A 21069-nucleotide genomic window follows, 5' to 3' on the forward strand; every position below is an offset into this window, starting at 1 on the left:
CCGACTCTTCAGAGAAGGGGCGGCATACAAATCTAATAAATTGAATTGAATTGAATTGAATTGAATTGAATTGGTGGGCGTGGTGTGGCTTGGTGGGCGTGGCTTGGCGGGCATGGTAGGGGAAGGATACTGCAAAATCTCCATTTCCTCCTCGCTCCAGGAGGAAGGATATTTCAAAATATCCATTCCCACCCTACTCTGGGGCCAGCCAAAGGTGGTATTTGACAGTTCTCTGAACTACTCAAAATTTCTGCTACCAGTTCTCTGAACTACTCAAAATTTCTGCTACCAGTTCTCTGAACTACTCAAAATTTCCGCTGCTTCTTCAGAACCCGAGGCTGAACCTGCTGATTTTCACCCCTGCTTTTATGGCGCAGGACTAGATTATTTGAAAGATCGCTTATCTCTTCCCACTATACCACAAGTTCCAACAGGTGAAACATGCTTTGAGTTCCTACTACTTAACTAAGTCATCTGACATGCCCAAGAAATATGTGTTCTCTGTTGGGGGATCTACCCTGTATAATAGTATATCCCTGCGATTAGAATGGCATTGTTCTTGCCAGCTTTTCATGAAGACTAAAAACTTGATTTTTCTTTTAGTGAGCTGTCTCTAGAGGTTATTCGATTGTGATTGGCATCAGACAAGCTACATTTTTATCTTTGTGGTTTTGAAATATTTCTAAATTGTCAGTCTGAAAACAATGCTAGCTGCTCGAAGTTTCATCTGCAAGTGGGGTGACCAAATAATTGAATAAATAAATATTGATGAATAAAATTTGTTTTTAAATCTAACCCATTTTTCAAACTCCAACTACAGTTTGAAATATCTACAGCAATATCTGTATTTCATCAGCACATTTTTAATATCAATGATTTTCATCGGCTCCTCTAGCCCAATTAATTAATTTAATTTAATTAATTTGCTTACTGTAATTAAAGTAACCAGTCAGCTTGGCACTGAGCTCAGAAAAATAGGGTGGGCTGTCCAATGTCTTTTGACAGTCCCATCTTTTTATTTATTCATAATAAACTTCATATTTCCAAGATAAATACAGACAACGCATTTAAACCTGATAAATACTCTCTGTTAGAGCACATGGCTTCATTTTTGCAAATGAAGAAACACTGAAAGTGTTTCTGCTGAAACTGAAAGTTGATTAAATATACATTATAGAAAGCCGTCCTTTGTAAAAGTGTTTTTTGAAGACTGCGAATTTGTACTATAGAGCAAGCTTCCGTGAACCAGGACACAATAACACAGATTAGCTTTTTAACTGAGATATTTACAGGCTACTAGTAATTAGTTGCAATTTTAAAAATTGGATAAATCACAAAGTTAGTATAAACTTATAATTATGTGGAGGTACCTATATTTACACCCTCTAGTGCAGCTGTATGCAAAATGCACAGTTAAAAATTCCTTCAAAGTCTACACAGTACAAGAATAGAAAGCCTAATGATATTTCACCGGAAGCCCATAAAAACATTAAAATTAATGTGTTTTGGACTGTAATTTTGAAGCAGGTAAAATCAGGTTAAAAATATCAGAATTAGCCTCTTTTTATGATCATATTTTTCATGAAGGTTTTTCAGGATTTGTTAACCAGCTAATATATGCCCATTATACAGTACAGTGTTCCCTCGATTTTCGCGGGGGATGCGTTTCAAGACCGCCCGCGAAAGTCGAATTTCCACGAAGTAGAGATGCGGAAGTAAATACACTATTTTTAGCTATGAACAGTATCCCAAGCCTTCCCTTAACACTTTAAACCCCTAAATTACAATTTCCCATTCACTTAGCAACCATTTAGATTATTACTCACCGTGTTTATTTATTAAAGTTTATTTAAAAAATATTTATGAAAGGTGGATGAAAGTTTGGCAATGACATATGACGTCATCGGGCAGGAAAAACCGTGGTATAGGGGAAAAAACCATGAAGTATTTTTTAATTAATATTTTTGAAAAACCGTGGTATAAACGTTTCGCGAAGTTCGAACCCGTGAAAATCGAGGGAACACTGTATACCTATTTAAATCACTTGTCAGTTTGGTTCTGCAAATGAGATACCTGTTATCATCCTCCAAAGTGGTTGTAAGGTAAATAGTTCTGCAAATGAGATACCTTTATCATCCTCCAAAGTGATTGTAAGGTAAATGGAAAGCTTTGCTTCTTCCCTTTCCCGTCCTGTTTACTTCAGTTAATTATTAAACATGACCCAAATATCTATTGATCATACTGTATTTTGACAATTATGTACTTTCTCATTGGATGTGGTCTAATGGACGATGCCTCCAATACCATGGTTCTTTGAGCAAGGATAGTTTCACTATGGAATGTCCTGGTTTGAAGATCCGTCAAACATAAAACTTCACTAACTTGGTTTCATAAATTATTCAAGGTATGACAGTGGTAGAGGTGGTGTTTATACCATTATAACCTTTCAGTCTGAGAACTAATGCTGATGTCTCCTTCTGGTTATTTAAATAGCTACAACACTTCATAAGAGGACCTCTCTTGTTTCCTCAAAGCTGCCAAGAATCTTTGGAGGAGGGCTTTGTCAAGAAAAGTAAATGTATATACTGAGTCATTCCAATGGTCAAAGAGTTCTGAATATAATAGAATAGAGCAGAATTCTTTATTGACCAATTGTGATTGGACACACAAGGAATTTGTCTAAGGAGTATGTATATGTTCTCAGTGTACATAAGGAGAATAAAAATAAATTCATCAATAATTAAATTTTTTTAAGTGATAATGGAGGTTACTAATAAGCTATCAAATTGTACCAAGAAACAAATAAAAAAAATATAATTGAAAGATACAAGTAACATGGCTACAGTAATAAGTGGGAAGAGATATATACTAGTAAGGAAGAGAAGAATAATAGTAATACATTCTTAGTAAATTATTTGTTTTGTGGGAATTAGTTGCTAAGCAGAGTGATGGCATTCAGGAAATAAAATGTCCTTGTGTCTAGTTATTTTGGTGTACAGTGCCCTATAGCATTGTTTTGAGGGTAGAAATTGAAATAATTTAGTTCAGTGGATTTCAAGCTGGCTGAAGCATAGACATCAGAGAGTTATTGTTAATGGCGAGTATTCTGAGCAGAGACAGGTTACAAGCGGTGTGCCATAAGGGTCTGTTCTGGGTCCTATTCTTTTTAATATGTTTGTGAGTGACATAGGGGAAGGTCTGGTAGGGAAGGTTTGCCTATTTGCCGATGACTCTAAAGTGTGCAATAGGGTTGATATTCCTGGAGGGGTCTGTAATATGGTAAATGATTTAGCTTTACTAGATAAATGGTCAAAGCAATGGAAACTGCAGTTTAATGTTTCCAAATGTAAAATAATGCACTTGGGGGGAAGGAATCCTCAATCTGAGTATTGCATTGGCAGTTCTGTGTTAGCAGAACTTCAGAAGAGAAGGTTTTAGGGGTAGTGATTTCTGACAGTCTCAAAATGGGTGAGCAGTGTGGTCAGGCGGTAGGGAAAGCAAGTAGGATGCTTGGCTGCATAGCTAGAGGTATAACAAGCAGGAAGAGGGAGATTGTGATCCCCTTATATAGAGCGCTGGTGAGACCACATTTGGAGTACTGTGTTCAGTTCTGGAGACCTCACCTACAAAAAGATATTGACAAAATTGAACGGGTCCAAAGACTGGCTACAAGAATGGTGGAAGGTCTTAAGTATAAAACGTATCAGGAAAGACTTAATGAACTCAATCTGTATAGTCTGGAGGACAGAAGGAAAAGGGGGGACATGATCGAAACATTTAAATATGTTAAAGGGTTAAATGGGGTTCAGGAGGGAAGTGTTTTTAATAGGAAAGTGAACACAAGAACAAGGGGACACAATCTGAAGTTAGTTGGGGGAAAGATCAAAGGCAACATGAGAAAATATTATTTTACTGAAAGAGTAGTAGATCCTTGGAACAAACTTCCAGCAGACGTGGTTGGTAAATCCACAGTAACTGAATTTAAACATGCCTGGGATAAACATATATCCATCCTAAGATAAAACACAGAAAATAGTATAAGGGCAGACTAGATGGACCATGAGGTCTTTTTCTGCCGTCAGTCTTCTATGTTTCTATATCCAGGATGTGAGGGGTCTGTAGATATTTTCACAGCCCTCTTTTTGACTCATGCAGTACATAGATCCTCAATGGAAGGCAGGTTGGTAGCAATTGTTTCTTCTGCAGTTGTAATTATCCGTTGAAGTCTGTGTTTGTCTTGTTTAATTGTAGAGCCAAACCAGACAGCTATGGAGGTGAAGACTTAATAATTCCTCTGTAGAACTGAATCTGCAGTTCTTTGGGCAGTTTGAGCTTTGTGGATTTGTGCAGAAAGAACATTCTTTGTTGAGGGGTTTTTTATGATGTTTTTGATGTTAGGTATCCATTTTAAGTCCTGGGATATGATAGAACCTAGAAATTTGAAGGACTCTACTGTTGCTCCTGCGTTGTCTAGTATTGTAAGAGTTAGTAGCATAAGAGGTTTTCTTCTAAAATCCACCACCATTTTTACTATTTTGAATGTATTTAGTTCAGAGGTAGGTTCCTCCCAGTTCAGACCAGTTCGCCCAAACCATTAGCAAACTGCTGGTGACATCATGTAGCTGATTCAGTCAATGCCAGTCCATAGACGCCGTCAACTTTCTTTCTTTGTAGGGATTTTTTATTTTAAAAAACTGTTTTTTTTTCTTTTGCACATGTGCAAAAGTCAGGTTTCCAGCACTGTGCATGCACCACCATCTTGTTTTGGGTTTTTTTTTTTTAAATAGAATTTTTATTACTGCACATGTGCATGAATTCAATTCAATTCAATTTATTAGATTTGTATGCCACCCCTCTCCGAGGACTCGGGGCGGCTCACAACAGTAATAAAAACAGTATAACAATGGAACAAATCTAATATTAAAAATTATATTAAAAACCCCAACTGTTAAAAACCATACAACACATACATACCAAACATAAAATATAAGAAAGCCTGGGGGAGATATCTTAGTTCCCCCGTTCCTGGCGATATAGGTGGGTCTTGAATAATTCGTGAAACACAAGGAGGGTGGGGGCTGTTCTAATCTCCGGGGGGGAGTTGATTCCAGAGGGCCGGGGCCGCCACAGAGAAGGCTCTTCCCCTGGGACCCGCCAAATGACATTGTTTAGTCGACGGGACCCGGAGAAGGCCAACTCTGTGGGACCTTATCGGCCGCTGGGATTCGTGCGGTAGAAGGCGGTTCTGGAGGTATTCTGGTCGAATGCCATGAAGGGCTTTAAAGATCATTACCAACACTTTGAATTGTGACCGGAAACCGATCGGCATGCGCGCCCATGAGGTGCACCTACGTGGCATGTGAGGAAGCAAACTGGCGGCGAGATAATTTAGAACCCATCCCTGATCTAATTCAAGATTGTTCTAGTTGCACCCCAAGTGACTAATGGCTAGTGACAAATGACTAGTGAGATAAGGCTAAAAAGAACAGATTCCATGTACACCATGTTCCATTCTACATGCTTAATAATGAATCATGCATTCCATATTTTATAGTCAACATTAAACATATTTTGTGTCAGTGTAAGCATAATGACCCAATAAGCTGAAATGTGAGCAAAAGCTTCCATTTAGGAGAACATCAGAGGAAGGAAGGAACATCTTTATGGACCTGTAGCTTCTTCACACAGTACTAAACCAGTTTAGCATTCTGTCTAAATTCCTGCAGGCAAAACGAGCCAAAAATATTAATTCCATATTGAGTATTTTGAATATTTACCAATATAAATAAAGCTGGTGGGAAGTATGGCTTCAGATCTTTCAAAGGGAAAGATAGTGGGAATGTCTCTTCACCTTCTCTTTATAATAATAGCAGAGGTCGTTCAGTGCATATGACTGAATGGAGCATTGTGAATTTCACAGAATCAAGGAAATCTGCAAATTGTTTTGAGGAGATTTGAGAGTAGAAGGAGTAATAGGATAAATGTCTATGGAGTTTCTCAGTTGTTCAGGTCAGGGTTGTCCCAAAGGTGATTTTTCAAGAGGCAAAAAAGACTTTCTGGTTTTTCTTTGAAAACGTTTCACTTCTCATCCAAGAAGCTTCTTTAGCTGATGGATCAAAGTACCAGCTTCTGATCTTGAGTAGTAAATTGTAAACTATGTACAATTTTGAAGTTGGGATCATGCAGTGTGGTGGCCATAAGCCTATAAAAGCTGGAATGTGCAATTGCTTGTAGGACAATTATATACATTTTTATCCTACCTTTTATTGTTATTATTATTTATTAGGTCCTACAGCTCACATTAGAGAAACATCTTTCAGCTGTGGCGAGGGGGGCGTTTGCCCAGGTTCGCCTGGTGCACCAATTGAGGCCCTATCTGGACTGGGACTCACTGCTCACAGTCACTCATGCCCTCATCACCTCGAGGCTTGACTACTGTAACGCTCTCTACAGGCGGCTACCTTTGAAGTGTTCAGAAACTTCAGATCATGCAGAATGCAGCTTCGAGAGCAATCATGGGCTTCCCTAAATATGCCCATGTCACACCAACACTCCACAGTCTGCATTGGTTGCCGGTCGGTTTCCGGTCACAATTCAAAGTGTTGGTTATGACCTATAAAGCCCTTCATGGCATCGGACCAGAATATCTCCGGGACCGCCTTCTGCCACACAAATCCCAGCAACCAGTTAGGTCCCACAGAGTTAGCCTTCTCTGGGTCCCGTTGACTAAACAATGCCGTTTGGCAGGACCCAGGGGAAGAGCCTTCTCTGTGGTGGCCCCGACCCTCTGGAACCAACTCTCCTCAGAGATAAGAGTTGCACCCACCCTCCTTGCCTTTTGTAAGCGCCTTAAAACCCACCTCTGTCGTCAGGCATGGGGGAACTGAGATATTTCCTCCCCCTAGGCTTATAAAATTTATGCATGGTATGTCTGTGGTGTATGATTGGTTTCTTAAATAAGGGTGTTTTTTTTTAAAATTAACTTAAATATTAGATTTGTTCATATTGTTTTATTATTGTTGTTAGCCGCCCCGAGTCTACGGAGAGGGGTGGCATACAAATCTAACTAACAAACAAACAAACAAACAAACAAACAAATAAATAAATAAATAAATTGTTTCAACTCCTACCCTCAAAACTGCACACCAAAACGACTAGACACAAGAACAGTTTTTTCCCAAACGCCATCACTCTGCTAAACAAATAACTCCCTCATCACTGTCAAACTGTTCACTAAGGCTGCATTACTATTATTATTAGTCTTCTCGTCGTTCCTATCACCCACCTCCTCCCACTTATGACTGTGTGACTGTACCTTGTTGCTTGCATCCTTACAATTTATATTAACATTGATTGCTTCCTGATTGTTTATTTTAACCCTATGACAGGCATGATTCTTGACAAATGTACCTTTTCTTTTATATACACTGAGAGCATATGAACCAAAGACAATTTCCTTGTGTGTCCAATCACACTTGGCCAATAAAGAATTCTGTTCTGTTCCGTTCTATTCTATTCTGCATACCTCTCAGTGACTGATTAGAGCCCACAGGGTTGGCCTTCTCTGAGTCACTAAGCAATGTCGGTTGGTAGGCCTGCAGGGGAGGGCCTTCTCTGTGGTGGCCCCATCTCTTTGGAATCAACTACACCCCCCAGAGGTCTGTACTGCCCCCACCCTACTGGCTTTCCAAAAGACCTTGAAGACCTGGCGGCATCCCTGAGAGCTGTGAGACTTGGCATCTTTAGTCCGGCCTAGATTCAATTGGGATGCTTGATGGTATGATTGTAGCGGGAGATTTAAGGCTCTTTTATAATTTTATTAATTGTTGCATTTTAACCATTTTAGATTGGGCAGCATACAAATCCAATTATATAAATAAATAAATATTTGGGGGGGAGGCTATGCATAGCATTCCCTTCTCTTGTTCCCCAACAGCAACAGTGCTGCGAGGTAAGTTGGACCAAGAGAAACTATCCTAAAGTCTTCCGTGAAATTCCATAGCTGCAGATGGATACACCTGGGTTTCCTTAGTTTCAATCCACAACCTAACTGCTACATAATATTGGCTTTCAAGGTATTACTCAGAAGTTACCTATCACTTTTATTATCACTACTGGGCTTACTTTTAGAGAGAAGATCTAGGTTTGTAGCCATAAACCTATCTTACCATGATTACATCTTCTTGTAGTCACTTTTTTTTTCTTACCAGCTATGTTTGGAGTATTGTATTAGGATTCAGTTGTATAGTTTCAGAATGTTACAAGTGTTCCTGCTTGCTGGATACAGCTTCTGAGTTATGCAGCTATTTTACGATCAGCAAAGATATCTTTGATACAACTTCATTTGATTTATAAAAAGCCAGAATCTGTTGATCTTCTGGGTTTCTTCCAGAGCTCATCCATTTCCTCAGGTGTTTTGGGGGGAAGAAAAGCAAAGTAGAGTTTCCTAATGAAAAGTTTCAGGGTGGTTTTTTTTTACTTTTAGTACTATTATTTCAGAAGAAGTTGGGTTCCCTCCGCCCGCTCCCTCCCCAATTGTGACTTGTTTGCAGAATTTATTTTACTTCTATGAGTGTTAATTTATCTGCAGGTGTTTTGCATATTGCATAGCTTGACATTTTTTAAAAAAACTGGCAGGATGGCTAAAGCTCTGGATGTATATACTAAAAATTGATTTATATAAATCAAAATAATCTTTATTAGCTTTTTAAAATTGAAATCTTAACTATGGAAGATAAATACCTCTGAAAGAGGGCTTATGTATCCTAATTTTTTTTAAATTAAGGCAAAGTTTATGCATTATTTGAGCCAGTATAGATTATAATTGTGTAATCACATATAGCTGACCATTTGTTTAGTGACCATTCAAACTTATGAAAAATGGCACTGAAAAAATGACTTAAAACTGGTCTTCCCACTTATAGCAATCCAAGCATCCCCATTGCCAAACATCAAAATTCAGGCATCTGCCAACTGTCATGTACAGGCAGTCCTCAACTTATGACCACAACTGACTCAAAATTTATGTTGCTAAGAGAAACATCTGTTAAGTGAGTTTGCCCCATTTTATGACTTTTCCTGCCACAGTTGTTAAATGAATCATTGCAGTTGTTAAGTTAGCAACATGGAATCCCCCCCTTGACTTTGCTTCTCAGGTCGCAAAAGGGGATCACATGACCCTAGGACACTGCAACTGTCATAAATATGAATTAGTTGGCAAGCATCTGAATTTTGATCATGTAACCATGGGGATGTTGCAAAGGCTGCAACTGTGAAACATGGTCATAAATTACTTTTTTTCAGTGTCGTTGTAACTTTGAATGGTCACTAAATGAACTGTTGTTAAGTTGAGGGCTAGCTGTGCGTCTTTTGAGCCCTTTCCCTTAGCATGTAGCCCCCAAGATGAGAAAATTCTGATTACAAGGAAACATGAACAATCTCTCCAATTCCAACATCAGAAAGCCGTAGGTAATTTCTAACCTCATCGCCCTATACTAGTCAGGTAATTAGCTAATTTATGGTTCAGTGTGGTACACAAACATAATCATAGTGCTTAAAAAGGGTCCTCGTTCAACTATGCAAAGGTTCTTCATATTCTGAAATTGAGGGAAAGGTCAGCTACTCACTTTGCGTTTAGTTTTCAGTCTATCTTCCCTATCCTGAAGCTCTCCAAATGGATTGAATTAGAAGCCTCAACCAGTATGGCCATGCTGCTGGGATATTCTGGGAGGTGCAGACCAACAAATAGGAAAACTGCTGGACTGACTTCCGCATAACTGAATTCAAGGTGCCAAAATATGACTCATATGTGGAGTTAGGACTCATATATGGAATTAAGCAGAATTTGTGGAGTTAAGCAGATATAATGGTAGAAATCAGAAGGAATTCTGCAACACTATAGAACAGAGCTGTCAAACTCCCACCAGATGTGTCACATGCTGACCAGGCCCATGCCCAGTATAATAAAGGGGAAGGGGAGTCATGACACATCATGTGATGCCCAGGGGTGGGTTCCTTTTACTTTTTCCTACCAATGCGCATTGCTATGCTCACGCGCACACACACGTCCTTTTACATGATTTTACTTTTTTGTGTGGCAAAGAATTTTTTTATTTTTCTCTCCAATCACATGTACAAAAAAATACCATTATATTACAATGAATCATTTTTACAATTTCTGTATACATAATTTAACCAATGCTACTTTACATTTGACATCTGAACAAAAATAATTACTCAAATTTCTTATATAGTGTTTAAAAATACTGTTAGCTAATACACATTTTAGGCTGTTCCTAATCTTAATCACATCGAATTAATTAGGCCATAGTGCTTCAATTTTCTCCAAATCTCCTCCATACAAATTTTCATATATATTTTTAACCTTCTTTTATAGTAAATGCCCTTTAAAAAAAGAAAAACATTTAAAAAGGAGCAAAAATTTCTAGTTACATCCAATGGTATTTAAATTAAATCCAACCCTTGCTTAAAAATAATTATACCAACTTCACGGGGTAAAAGAAAATAAAAATAAAACAAAATAAATAAATAAATATGTAGAGGGGGGGAAAAACCAAATAATATATCCCTAATATCGCCAAATTAATAAACCTAATTAATAAACCTAATTAAAAATAATCCCCTTTAATAAGTAAAATTAAAAATTAAAATTAAAAATTAAAAAAAGTAAAGATTAAGAAAGAAAAGGAAAAGAAAAAACAAAAACGAAGAAAGAGAAAGGAAGAGAAAAGAAGAGGGGGAAGAGATTTTGCATGATTTTACTTCTGCACATGCTCAGAGAGCCAAAAAATCTCCGAAAATTACACCCCAAAAATGGCAGTGTGCATGGACCAGCAGAGACAGCACCAGAGCTGTTGCACCAAAATTGCATCATCAACGGGCCACTACCAGAGCACCTGCACCAGACTGCACTGGTAGAAACCCATGCCTGGTGACACTGCCATGATCTGAGTTTGATACCCCTGCTACTGAACAACAAAATGACAGAGTTGGGAGGGAATTAGTTACAATGAAGTCAAATGATCTAACTTAGGATATTTGCTATCAGGTTTTCTGCTTGAGTAAGCCGTTCTAGATCTTCCAGTCCAACCCTCTACTTGAGCAGGAAGCCCTGTCTACTAGAACTAGACACTACTACTAGCCTAAGTCATATCATTTGACTTTACAGTAACATTCTTTTCATAAGTAGGGATGTTTCTGTCCTTGTTAAAACTTGCCATCCAACTCCCAAGGACTTTGGGCAGCTGCAAGTAAATGCATTAAATAAACAAATTTTGACATTAAAAGAATAAAAGATAGCAAAGTCCAAAAAAATGTGGACAGGAATGAAGAAGAAACAAATCTTTATTCACCTTTGCCAAACGTCTGGGCAAAGAGCCAGGTCTCCCAATCTTATACTGAATGCCAAGAAGTTAGTTTAAATATACAATAGCATGGATTTCCACGCATAGCTAGCCTCTCTTCTGTATACAGCTGAAATGGTTTAAATGCTAATATTAACCATATTAGTGAGAATCAGGGGAGAAACTTGCTTTTCTGAGTTCAAAATAAAGACCATCTGTAAGAAGCATCTGTCACTTTATGGAAGGGACTCAAAGATTGCCACTTGTTTTCTTCTGAGTATGAAGCAAAGGGAAACAATTTAATTAAAGCCCCTTTTTTGGAAGTTGCTCTCCAAAAGCCAAAAAGTTCCCTCTGCTCTTTCAGAGTTTTCCTGTGTTTGAAAAGAAGGTGCAAATAAATGCACAACAGGATTTCCTTCTTATCACATTCTTCATCTAGGACTGGGTCTTTTCTTTAACCATGTCAACCCCTAAAGTATTTTTTTTTAAAATAAAAACAACTACCCTGTCTCAGGTTGGCAGCTGCTCCATAGCCAGGAGAAAAAAGCACTCTGGCTATGTTCAGAGGCTTCCTTTTTTAACTCCAAAGTTCTCAAGAACTTAAAATAAACAAAGTCACAGGGGAAAAACATGAAGCAGAGTTTTTCTGTTGGAATGCTCAAGTGGATATTTATTATTTATTTTTATTTATTATTTCATATTTATTTATTTATTTGTTGGATGATGATGGTGATCATTATTATTATTATTATTATTATTATTATTATTATTATTATTATTATTATTATTATTAGGAATCCAAAGCATGATACCATGGTCTTTGGAGACTGAAGGATGCCAAAGCAATTTGTTATTGATTAATTAGATTTCTATGCCGGATATTTAACCTTTCATATTTTTCAATCCAGATGTTCCACCAAACCTCTCCCCACCCCCACCCCAGCTAAATTTTAACCCCAAGATTTGCTCAGGGTTTGTTGGTTTGTTTTGCCACATACACTTGCTCTTTCTTTGGACTATTGATTTTCCTGACAGGAAAAAAGGACATTGACCTAAGATACAAAGAGAGAAGAGGAGGGGGGAGGGGGCTTCTTCAATCGTTAGTTCGTCCCGCAGACTACGAAACTGCCCGCCGACCGTCCCCTCCCTAGACACACAACCCAACTCATTGCTCGGTGTGTGTGTGTACGTGTGTGTGTGTCTGCACATGCCGGGCCGGCGCTGAGGCAAGGGTGGGGCCCAGCGGGCGACAACGCGCGGCCTTGTGGAATTTGCAGGGCGGGCGGGAAGGAGAGCGGTTCAACCGACCCGCCAACCCCGGCGCGTTCAGCGCGTGCCGTTTCTCCGACAGGGCTTTCGGGCGATACCACAGGGGGCGATGTTTTCTCATTGACTTTAACGCCCCCCCACTCTTTTTACGCCGTTTACGTAAGGACGGGCTCTCCGGCTCTTCCATTCTCTCTCCCCCACCCTCCTCCACCCTCCCTTCTCCGCCTGCTTCCTTTTCTTTTTCAGCGCTACCGGCGTAGCTTTTTTCCCCCGCTTTCCATCCCCCCACCCCTTCGCAACTGGACGCGAAGGAGCCGGGAAGTTTCCGGTGCCGGTTGCGGGTTGGAAAACTGCTTGGTGGGCGTTTGTGTTTTTTCTCGCCGCCTCCCACCGCTTTCCTCACCCGACCCGACACCCAGCCGATGTTACCAGAAGCATCTGGGCGGCTGTGCCCGACGGGTGTCTAGGTGTGTGAGTGTGTGTGTGAGGGGGGGGAGTGTAGAGAGAAGCCATCCGTCCTTTTCTCGCGTGGGAGATCCCCCCCCCCCCGTCTCCTTCTTTGGGAAAAAGTGTCCCCGCGCTTGGGGCGTTGAGGGCTTTTGCGGGAAACTTTGGGAAGTGATGGGGAGGCGCTCCCCTTTCCTGCCCTTCCCTCCCTCCCCTTTTTCTCTCCCTCCCTCCCTCTTTCTCTCTCTCTCCCCCTCCCTCTTTCTCTCCCTCTCCCTCCCTCTTTCTCTTTCCCTCTCTCCCTCCCCTCTCTCCCCCCTTTCCTTCTCTCTCCCCTCCCTCCTCTTTCCCTATCCTCCCTCCCTCTTTCTCTCTCCCTCCCTCTTTCTCTCTCTCTCTCCCTCCCTCTTTCTCTCCTCTCTATCTCCCTCCCTACCTCTTTCTCTTTTCCCTCTCCCCTCCCTCTTTCCCTCTACTCCCTCCCTCCCTCTTTCTCCTTTTCTCTCTCCTCCTCTCTCTCCTCCCTCCCTCCCTCTTTCTCTCTCTCTCTCCTCCTTTTCTCCCTCCCCCCTCTTCCTCCCTCCCCCCCCCCCTCTCTCTCCCCCTCCCCTTCCATTAAGACTCCCAACAGGGTCTGGAGTGCCTGGTGCTGAACTGTGCCTGGTGGGGCTGCTGGTTACTTCTGGACCGGTGGCAGAAGCACTAGCAGAAGCTGCCACAGAACACAAAAAGAAGTCTGTCTTGTTCTTGTCTCTCCATCCCGTTCCCTCCCCCTCCCCTTCCTTCCTTCCCTCCCTGTCTTATCTTCTAATGCTCTTGCTCTCCCTCTGGTTTGCCTTCTCCAGGATGGCATGGATCTAGGGAGCGACCCCTGCAGCAGCCGCTCCAGCTCCGAGTCCAGTTCCAGCAAAGTGACTCCTTGCTCGGAATGCAAATCTTCCCCGTCGCCTACCAGCCTGGATTTGGCTGCTTTGGAGGACTCCGAGGAGGAGGAGGAAGAAGAAGGAAGAGAAGGGGAGGAGGAAGAGGAGGAGGAAGAAGACGACTTCCAGGAGTCCGCCGAGAAGAAAGTGATTGATGTGTGGAAGGAGGATGGGGACTATGCCCGCCGCCGCCGTGCCAAAACCACCCCTACCAGGAGGAGTTTAACCCAAGAGCTGGTGGAGGTGAGAAGTACCTGCCTCACCCACCCCACGGCCACCATGCCCCCCCCAGCTCCCAGCACCCACCCCCCTGCCCATCCTCTCCAGCCTCATCATCGTCACCTGCCGGACCTTAGGCACAATGCCAACATGGTGCCGTCCAGCCACCTGACTGGACACAAAGGGGGTGGGGGCTACAGCAAAGCCCCCTGCCTCCAGAGAGCTCAGCAGGGAGGTCCTTTGCTTGCCTTCCGCCCCGTGGAGAACTCCTCAGCAGGAGGGAATGCCCTGAAAGAGCCGGAGCCTCAGCTGCCCACTATGGACTGGGAAGCCCTGGAGAAACACCTGGCCGGGTTGCAGTTCCAAGAACAGGAGCTCCGGAGCCAGAAGAGCAACTACACCTCTGTAAGTTGGTCTCTTTCTTTCCCCCCCCCCCCTGCTCCTTTTTCAGAGTAACAGGGATGAGAATTAAAGTGTTAATGTGAGTGGAATTGCTGCTACTTAAGGCGACCGGAGGGTGAGTCATTTCCCATGCGAGGGAGGGCATTGGATGATGATGTGTTTTATTTTTTTCCCCATAGAAGGTAATTTCCAAAGGGCAGCTGTGATTACTTAGATTGGGATGGCTGGCTGGTTTCCTTTCCTCCCTCCAAATCCCTCCTGGGTTTGCAAGAGGAACCGGACCTCGTGGGCATTGGTGGGTTCTGTAGAGTGGGAGGACACGGCTCCTTTAGGTTCAGATTTAGCCAGGAAAGAGGCAAGGGTTCTCCCTGGTCCCTTTTGTTCTGCAAGAGAGAAGGAGTTGGCTGGTCGGCCTGCCTTGGCATTGAGGATTAGGGGCTTTGGTGGGTGACCTTTTCTGTGGGGAATGGAAGATAAGGCTGGGAGGGGGGGTCCTAAACTACTTCCTGTTCCTTATCAGAAGAGCACCTGGCTGCATTCAGAAAAGCCAGACGTGTGGGTGGCCTTAAGAGGGGGAGGAGTAGGAGGTGGGGGGAATTGTAAGCAGGAATCTGAGCCAGCTGGTGCATGTCTGGTTGTGAATTTGCCCTAGTGAAAGGGTTTGTGCTGTCTAATGCATGTTTCCCTGCCCTTTCCTTTCCAAAGGTACAGCAGAACTTGCAGACTTGGGTAGTTTAGAATGTTTTATTTAATTTTTTAACATGCGCTTTGTTCTGCCAAATATATATATACACTGCCTTGTTTAATCTAATTAATAGCTCTGCTAACATTGCATCACTTTTGCCTTGGGATGTGACTTGAAAATCATCTAAGGCCCTTCAGCTTTTAGAGATCGGGTGTAACACTCTTTGACTTTAGGGCATGATAAGTAACTTCATTTTTCAGCGTAATTGGCATTGCTGCTTCCAGCAAAAGAAGGGCGAAAGGAAAGGGGATTTTGTATGCTGTCTTCCCTGATGGACAGAGCCGGTGAGGATCTGTTCCATATTGCAATCTGTTTTAATTGTCCTTTTCTCTTTGCACCCAGAACACATGGTCTATAAATACTGAATAGAAATAGGAAGACATGATCTTCACTAGATTTAAAGGGAGAATGCTTTCTTTCAAGGTTTTTTCTTTTATTTAAAAATTTCACTCTAAAAACACATTAGATGCGAAGTCCAATAATAAAGTGCTATTATCCCAGCATTTCAACTTCAATAATGTTAGATTCAACAGAGATGCTGATGACATTGCATTTTAAATGTGCTATACTTTTGGGGACAATATGTGATTTTGGAAGGAATATTTTGCCTGTAGATAAGAAATCAAGAGGAAAGAGAGTTGAAATGTCCAGCTTTGTTTCTTTCTAGGGCAGAGAAGTCTAATATTGTTCTCTAAAGCAAAGAGGCTTATTTTAGGCTTCAAAATCTCTTTGGTGCTTGCTCTCTAGTTTTTTTTCTTTTTCACTTTTGCAGATCTTTCAGCTTAGCAGGTGTTTGTTAATGACTTGTGAGAAGATGCCCAATTCATGTTTCCTAACCCTCTAGTTAAATTATATCTGAGTCAATCTGCTTTGCCTGTCAAAAAGCATTAATGCATTTTCATTTTTATAAACAATCTGTAAATATATTGTCCACTTACTTAAATGTTTACTTAAATGAGTGGAACTGCACAATGAATTGCAAACACTCTTAATAAAGTTAAATTAAATGTGGTAATTTGACTTGAAGTCTATAGTTTTACTTCCAAGTTTAAATGATTTCCCAAGGTTTTTTTTAGAAGTTTATAACTTACTGGTGGTCTTCTCATGTGACTTTAATGGATTGATATAATAATAAACTCTCCTGTCTACTTGTCTCTAAGTTTAAATTAGATGAAAGGGTGCATCATAGGATAACACTTTTTGAATCAAGATACTTCAAATGGGCTAACTTAAAGAATGCTACCTAAAACCAGTACCCGTATGATTGAAATTTCAAGGAACTTCAGGCCAGTGATATTGGCAAAGTTGTGCAGAGCTCTGCAGAGTCACCACAGTCACACATTGCCACAACAAACTGCAGACACATGATTGTCATTTCTGCCAGCTTTCCACAATCAAAGGAAATTCAGAAGTTGGTAGGAAGTTGGAACTAGCTTCCATTCTCATTGCTTTTTCCCCCCTGCACATAGTCATTTAGATTATCAATCTAGGTAAAGAAAAATCTCTGAAACAATGATTCAACAGATCATGGATTGTCTAGTTTCTTGTTGTTTCTTCTTTGAAAAACTTTTTTTCTTTCTGAACCCTAAGGACCACATCAAAAGTGGCCAATAGGTTCACTGGATGACTCTGGAATTTGCTAAATGACTGTGGTGTTCCATTAATGACTGTAGCATTTGCACACACAAAAAAAGTAAAATAGAGTCGGTTAAGTCAAGGTTCGACAAACCCAGGCGCCTGGTCGCCAGTGGCGCCTAGAAAATGTTGTCTGGCGCCTAGAAAATGTTGCCTGCTGTACTGTATGTGTATACAGCAGTGTTTTTCAACCGGTGTGCCGCGGCGTGCCGCGAGGTGGCTCCTGCAAGTGGGAGCTCCAGGGCTGAGGCTTCAGCCCTGGAGCTCCCACTTGCAGAAGCCGCCCCCCGGCTATTGCCCGCCGCCGCTACCCGCACACCCCAAAATACCCCCCTGCGTGCCCTTTTCCATGGGCGCGCAGTTCCCATTCCCCTGCCTGCCTGGGGGGGGCGGGGGCGGGGAGGCGCCGGCAGTAGAAGGCGCTGCCCCCGCCCACCCGATCCGCTCCCTCTCCTCCTCTTCCGCTGAAAGAAACGCGCGGAAGCTGCCTGCTTGAGCCTGGCGTTGCTCCACCCCGCTTCTTCCTGCTTGTCATCCTCCGTTGCCAGGAAAGCCGGGTTTGTTTTCCGTGAAAGCAGCGCGCCTTTTAACACGCTGCTTTCCTGCACCAGCGACGTTTGGCTGCCGGGGGGGCGGGGAGGAGAAAATCCTCCCCCCCCCAGGAGCAGCAAAAGCCTAAGCGGCGGGGTGCACCGTTTGCCTTCCGGCTCAGTCGCAGAGGCTTTTGCTGCTTGTGGAGGGGGGGGGGTTTGGCGGTGCCGATGCCAAATGCTTTCCCTCCGTGGTGGGGGGTGCAGGGCAGGCGCAGTCAGCCCCAGGAGACAAAGATGGAATGAGAGAAAGGAAAGAGAGAGAAAGGGAGGGAGAGAAAGAAAAAGTGAGAGATAGAAAGGATAGAGAGAAAGGGAATGAGAGAAAGGAAAGAGAGAGAAAGAGAGGGGGAGAAGGAAAGAGTGAGAGATAGAAAGGATAGAGAGAAAGAGGGAATGGAAAGAGAGAGAAAGGGAGGGAGAGAAGGAAAGAGTGAGAGATAGAAAGGATAGAGAGAAAGAGGGAATGAGAGAAAGGAAAGAGAGAGAGAGAGAGAAAATAAGAGAGAGAGCAACAGAGAGAGAAAGAACAAGAGAGAGAAAGCATGAGAGAGAGAAAGAACAAGAGAGAGAGAAAATAAGAGAACAAGAGAGAGAAAAAGATAGCAAGAGAGAGAGAAAGCAAGACAGATAGGGAGAGGAAAGAAGAGTGAGAGAAATGAGAACAAAAAGGGGAGAAAAAAGGAGAAATGATAAAATGATTGAGGCAGAGAATGAGAGGAGAGAGAAACAAAAGAGAGAGAGAGAGAGGTGATTCTTGAAGCATATGGTAAAAAGCATCCAAATAATAAGAAAACCCCCCCCCAGCCCACACCTGTTTTTGAAAAGGATAAAAGAGAAAAAAAACCCAGCCCTCAACTGGTTTTGGAAATGGTTGGAGTGTGTATACATACACACACATAAGGGGGGGAGAGAGACAGGGATGGAAAAAGAGGAGAAGTGAGAGGGAGAAGGAATGAGGGAAAAAGGGAGGAAGAGAGAGAAATGAGAAACATGAGAGAGAAAAGGGGGAAAGACAGGAGAAGTACCCATAAATGAGACAGTGGTATAAATTTCAGGAGGGATGATTGATGATTGACTGTATTTATAAGGGGATGTTACATGGGATTGTATATATGAGGGGGTTATTTATGTATGTATGTATGTATGTATGTATGTATGTATGTATGTATTTATTTATTTTTTATTTATTTATTTATTTATTTATTAGATTTGTGTCATTTTGGTTGGTGGTGTGCCCCAGGATTTTGTAAATATAAAAAGTGTGCCGCGGCTCAAAAAAGGTTGAAAATCACTGGTATACAGTATATTTTTCCCGCCTTGTGTTTACGCCCAGAAATGGTACATCTTGGCTTCCGTAGCTCCGCCCATCAACCTCGGAGCGAGCTGCTTTCCCAGCGTCCCCTGCGCTTGCGTGCGTCTCTCCCTCCCCCCCTTGCCTCCATTCCGCCTCCTACTCGAACCCCTTCACTCCCCCCCACCGCACACAGACGCTCCGATCTTGGCCGCTCACCCGCCTTCGGAGAGAAGCGGAAGCCCCTCCCCTCCCGGCGTGAGGTTTTGTTCATTCCTCCTCCGGCCGCGTGCGCGGTGACTTCCGACCAGTAACCCCTCCTCCCCCCTCCCCCCCTCACCCGCGTCCCCGGCCCGGTCTCCCTTTCCTTCTTCTCTGTTTCGGTTTCTGACTAACGGTCTCCCCTCGGATCCCGACGGGAGTACAGCAGAGCCGGCTCGGCGGAGCCAGGCCTGCGCCGGGGGGGAGGGGGTGAAAGCGATGTCAGGTGGAGACTCGGCAAAAAACCAAGTTTGCTTAAAAAAAATTCTGGCTCCTAAATTTTTTGGCTGGCTCCTAGATTCTGAACAACTTTGTCGACCCCTGGGTTAAGTCATGATCCCTTAACAACCTACTTTTTTTTCTTTTTGCGATCCTGTAAAATTCCTTTTTAAATCTGGGTGGAGTCTGGGCAACTGACTGGAGTTGAGCATTTACTGGCCAGATGCTCTTCTTGATGCCTATGCAGAGTTCACAGCAGATATTTACTCTTTGTGCCCTGATAGAAAAACATATTTCGCTGTCTAGGATTGAATTTACAATCTTCCAAGTGGGGGGTAATTGTCTTCACCTCTAGGCCACTGAGCCACTCTTAACAACCTGCACTACTTACAACTGTAATTCTAGGTTCAATTAGGGTCATAAGTTGAGACGACGTCACTCGTGAAGGCATATTGTCACATGATGAATTGCAATCTTTTCTCGCAAAAAGGGATGGGCATGGCCAGTGCATTGATGTATTGGCTCGCGGGCCGTAAATTTGACAAATTTGAATTTTTGTGTTAATATATTTCCAAATAATGAATGTCAAACATTGAGTCAAAATGGAAAATAGGCAGTAGGCTCTCAGATTTTTCCAAATGCCAATTCTCATCTCAGCAGACAATGGTGTCTACTGAGAACTAATTGCTAGCCTAAGTTCACATGACCATTGTTCTGAATCAGGAGTGGACAACCTGAGAATATTGCTAAACAGTTGGGACAAATCCATCTCCTAAGAGGTCAGTAAGGGGCTAGTACAAGTGCACTAGAGTGCCTTCCGTCCCCTGTCATATTGCTCTCCTATATCTCCTATCCCTTTCTTCTATTCCTATATCTCTTCTTCTATTCTTTCATTGATATGTTCTATTGCTATATCTTCTTTTCTATTATTTCTTAGATATATTTTACTATGAGTATCTCCTCTATAACCTTCATCATGTATTTTACTATGTGTATATAGATATATACCCACTGAAACCCTCATTGTGTATTGGACAAAATAAATAAATAAATAAAATAAAAATAAATAAAATATCCTCATCTTCATTCAACCTATGTTGCCATGAAACTACGTGTCAGGGTTCCAAGTAACACTCCCAACCAAGTAAGACTCCGTGGCAAGTAATTCTTCAAAGGTCCATTTTATTAGAGATGTCATATTGGCACGTCTGGGAAAACCTGAATCTGAGATTTCTGGGATTATCTCCACCTAAAGAAAAGTCAAAGTTCCTTCTCCTGAACCCACATATCCATCACATGGTCCAGTCAATCCACTGTCCCATCTGGAGATGCTTCCCAGTCACCCCTCCCCAGGTGCAGTCTGAACATCCTTGACACTCAGAGGAAAGAACGCTGTTATGGCTAAATAACGCTACCAACTCAGTGCAATCCACCTTCCACTTACCCACAGGATTCAGTGAAAATCCAAAGACATAGGTGGCCTCCAAGGCTAATAGTAAGGCTATATCTGACAGAGTTTGTAGTGTATTCACCACTCTGATGTTTAACCTAGAGTATTTCACTCAGGATACATTGGCCAAGATACATCGTTTGAGTATCTGAAGGAAATGTGGTGTATAAATCTCATAACATTACTTTCTTCCAAGGAGCAGCAGACAGTTTTCAGTCTATCTAGATCAGGGATCCCCAAACTTGGCAACTT

At 42.2% G+C, this 21069-nt stretch overlaps 1 protein-coding gene across 8 annotated transcripts in view; it reads left to right on the forward strand.

Moving 5' to 3' along the window:
• SCHIP1 (schwannomin interacting protein 1) overlaps positions 1-21069 on the forward strand; it is a 560589-nt gene that overhangs the window by 406307 nt on the left and 133213 nt on the right. For 2 of the 8 annotated variants that reach the window (XM_070753548.1, XM_070753546.1), the window contains exon 6: positions 13925-14626. In XM_070753548.1, coding sequence (XP_070609649.1) covers positions 13925-14626 — 702 coding nt within the window. Of the gene's footprint in view, positions 1-12586; positions 12792-12916; positions 13100-13736; positions 13814-13924; positions 14627-21069 lie in introns of those variants that run through there. The other 6 variants (XM_070753552.1, XM_070753554.1, XM_070753551.1 and 3 more) reach the window with 6 other exon arrangements.

The sequence above is a fragment of the Erythrolamprus reginae genome, chromosome 5 (assembly GCF_031021105.1).
Source record: "Erythrolamprus reginae isolate rEryReg1 chromosome 5, rEryReg1.hap1, whole genome shotgun sequence".
Taxonomy (NCBI): Eukaryota; Metazoa; Chordata; class Lepidosauria; order Squamata; family Dipsadidae; genus Erythrolamprus; species Erythrolamprus reginae.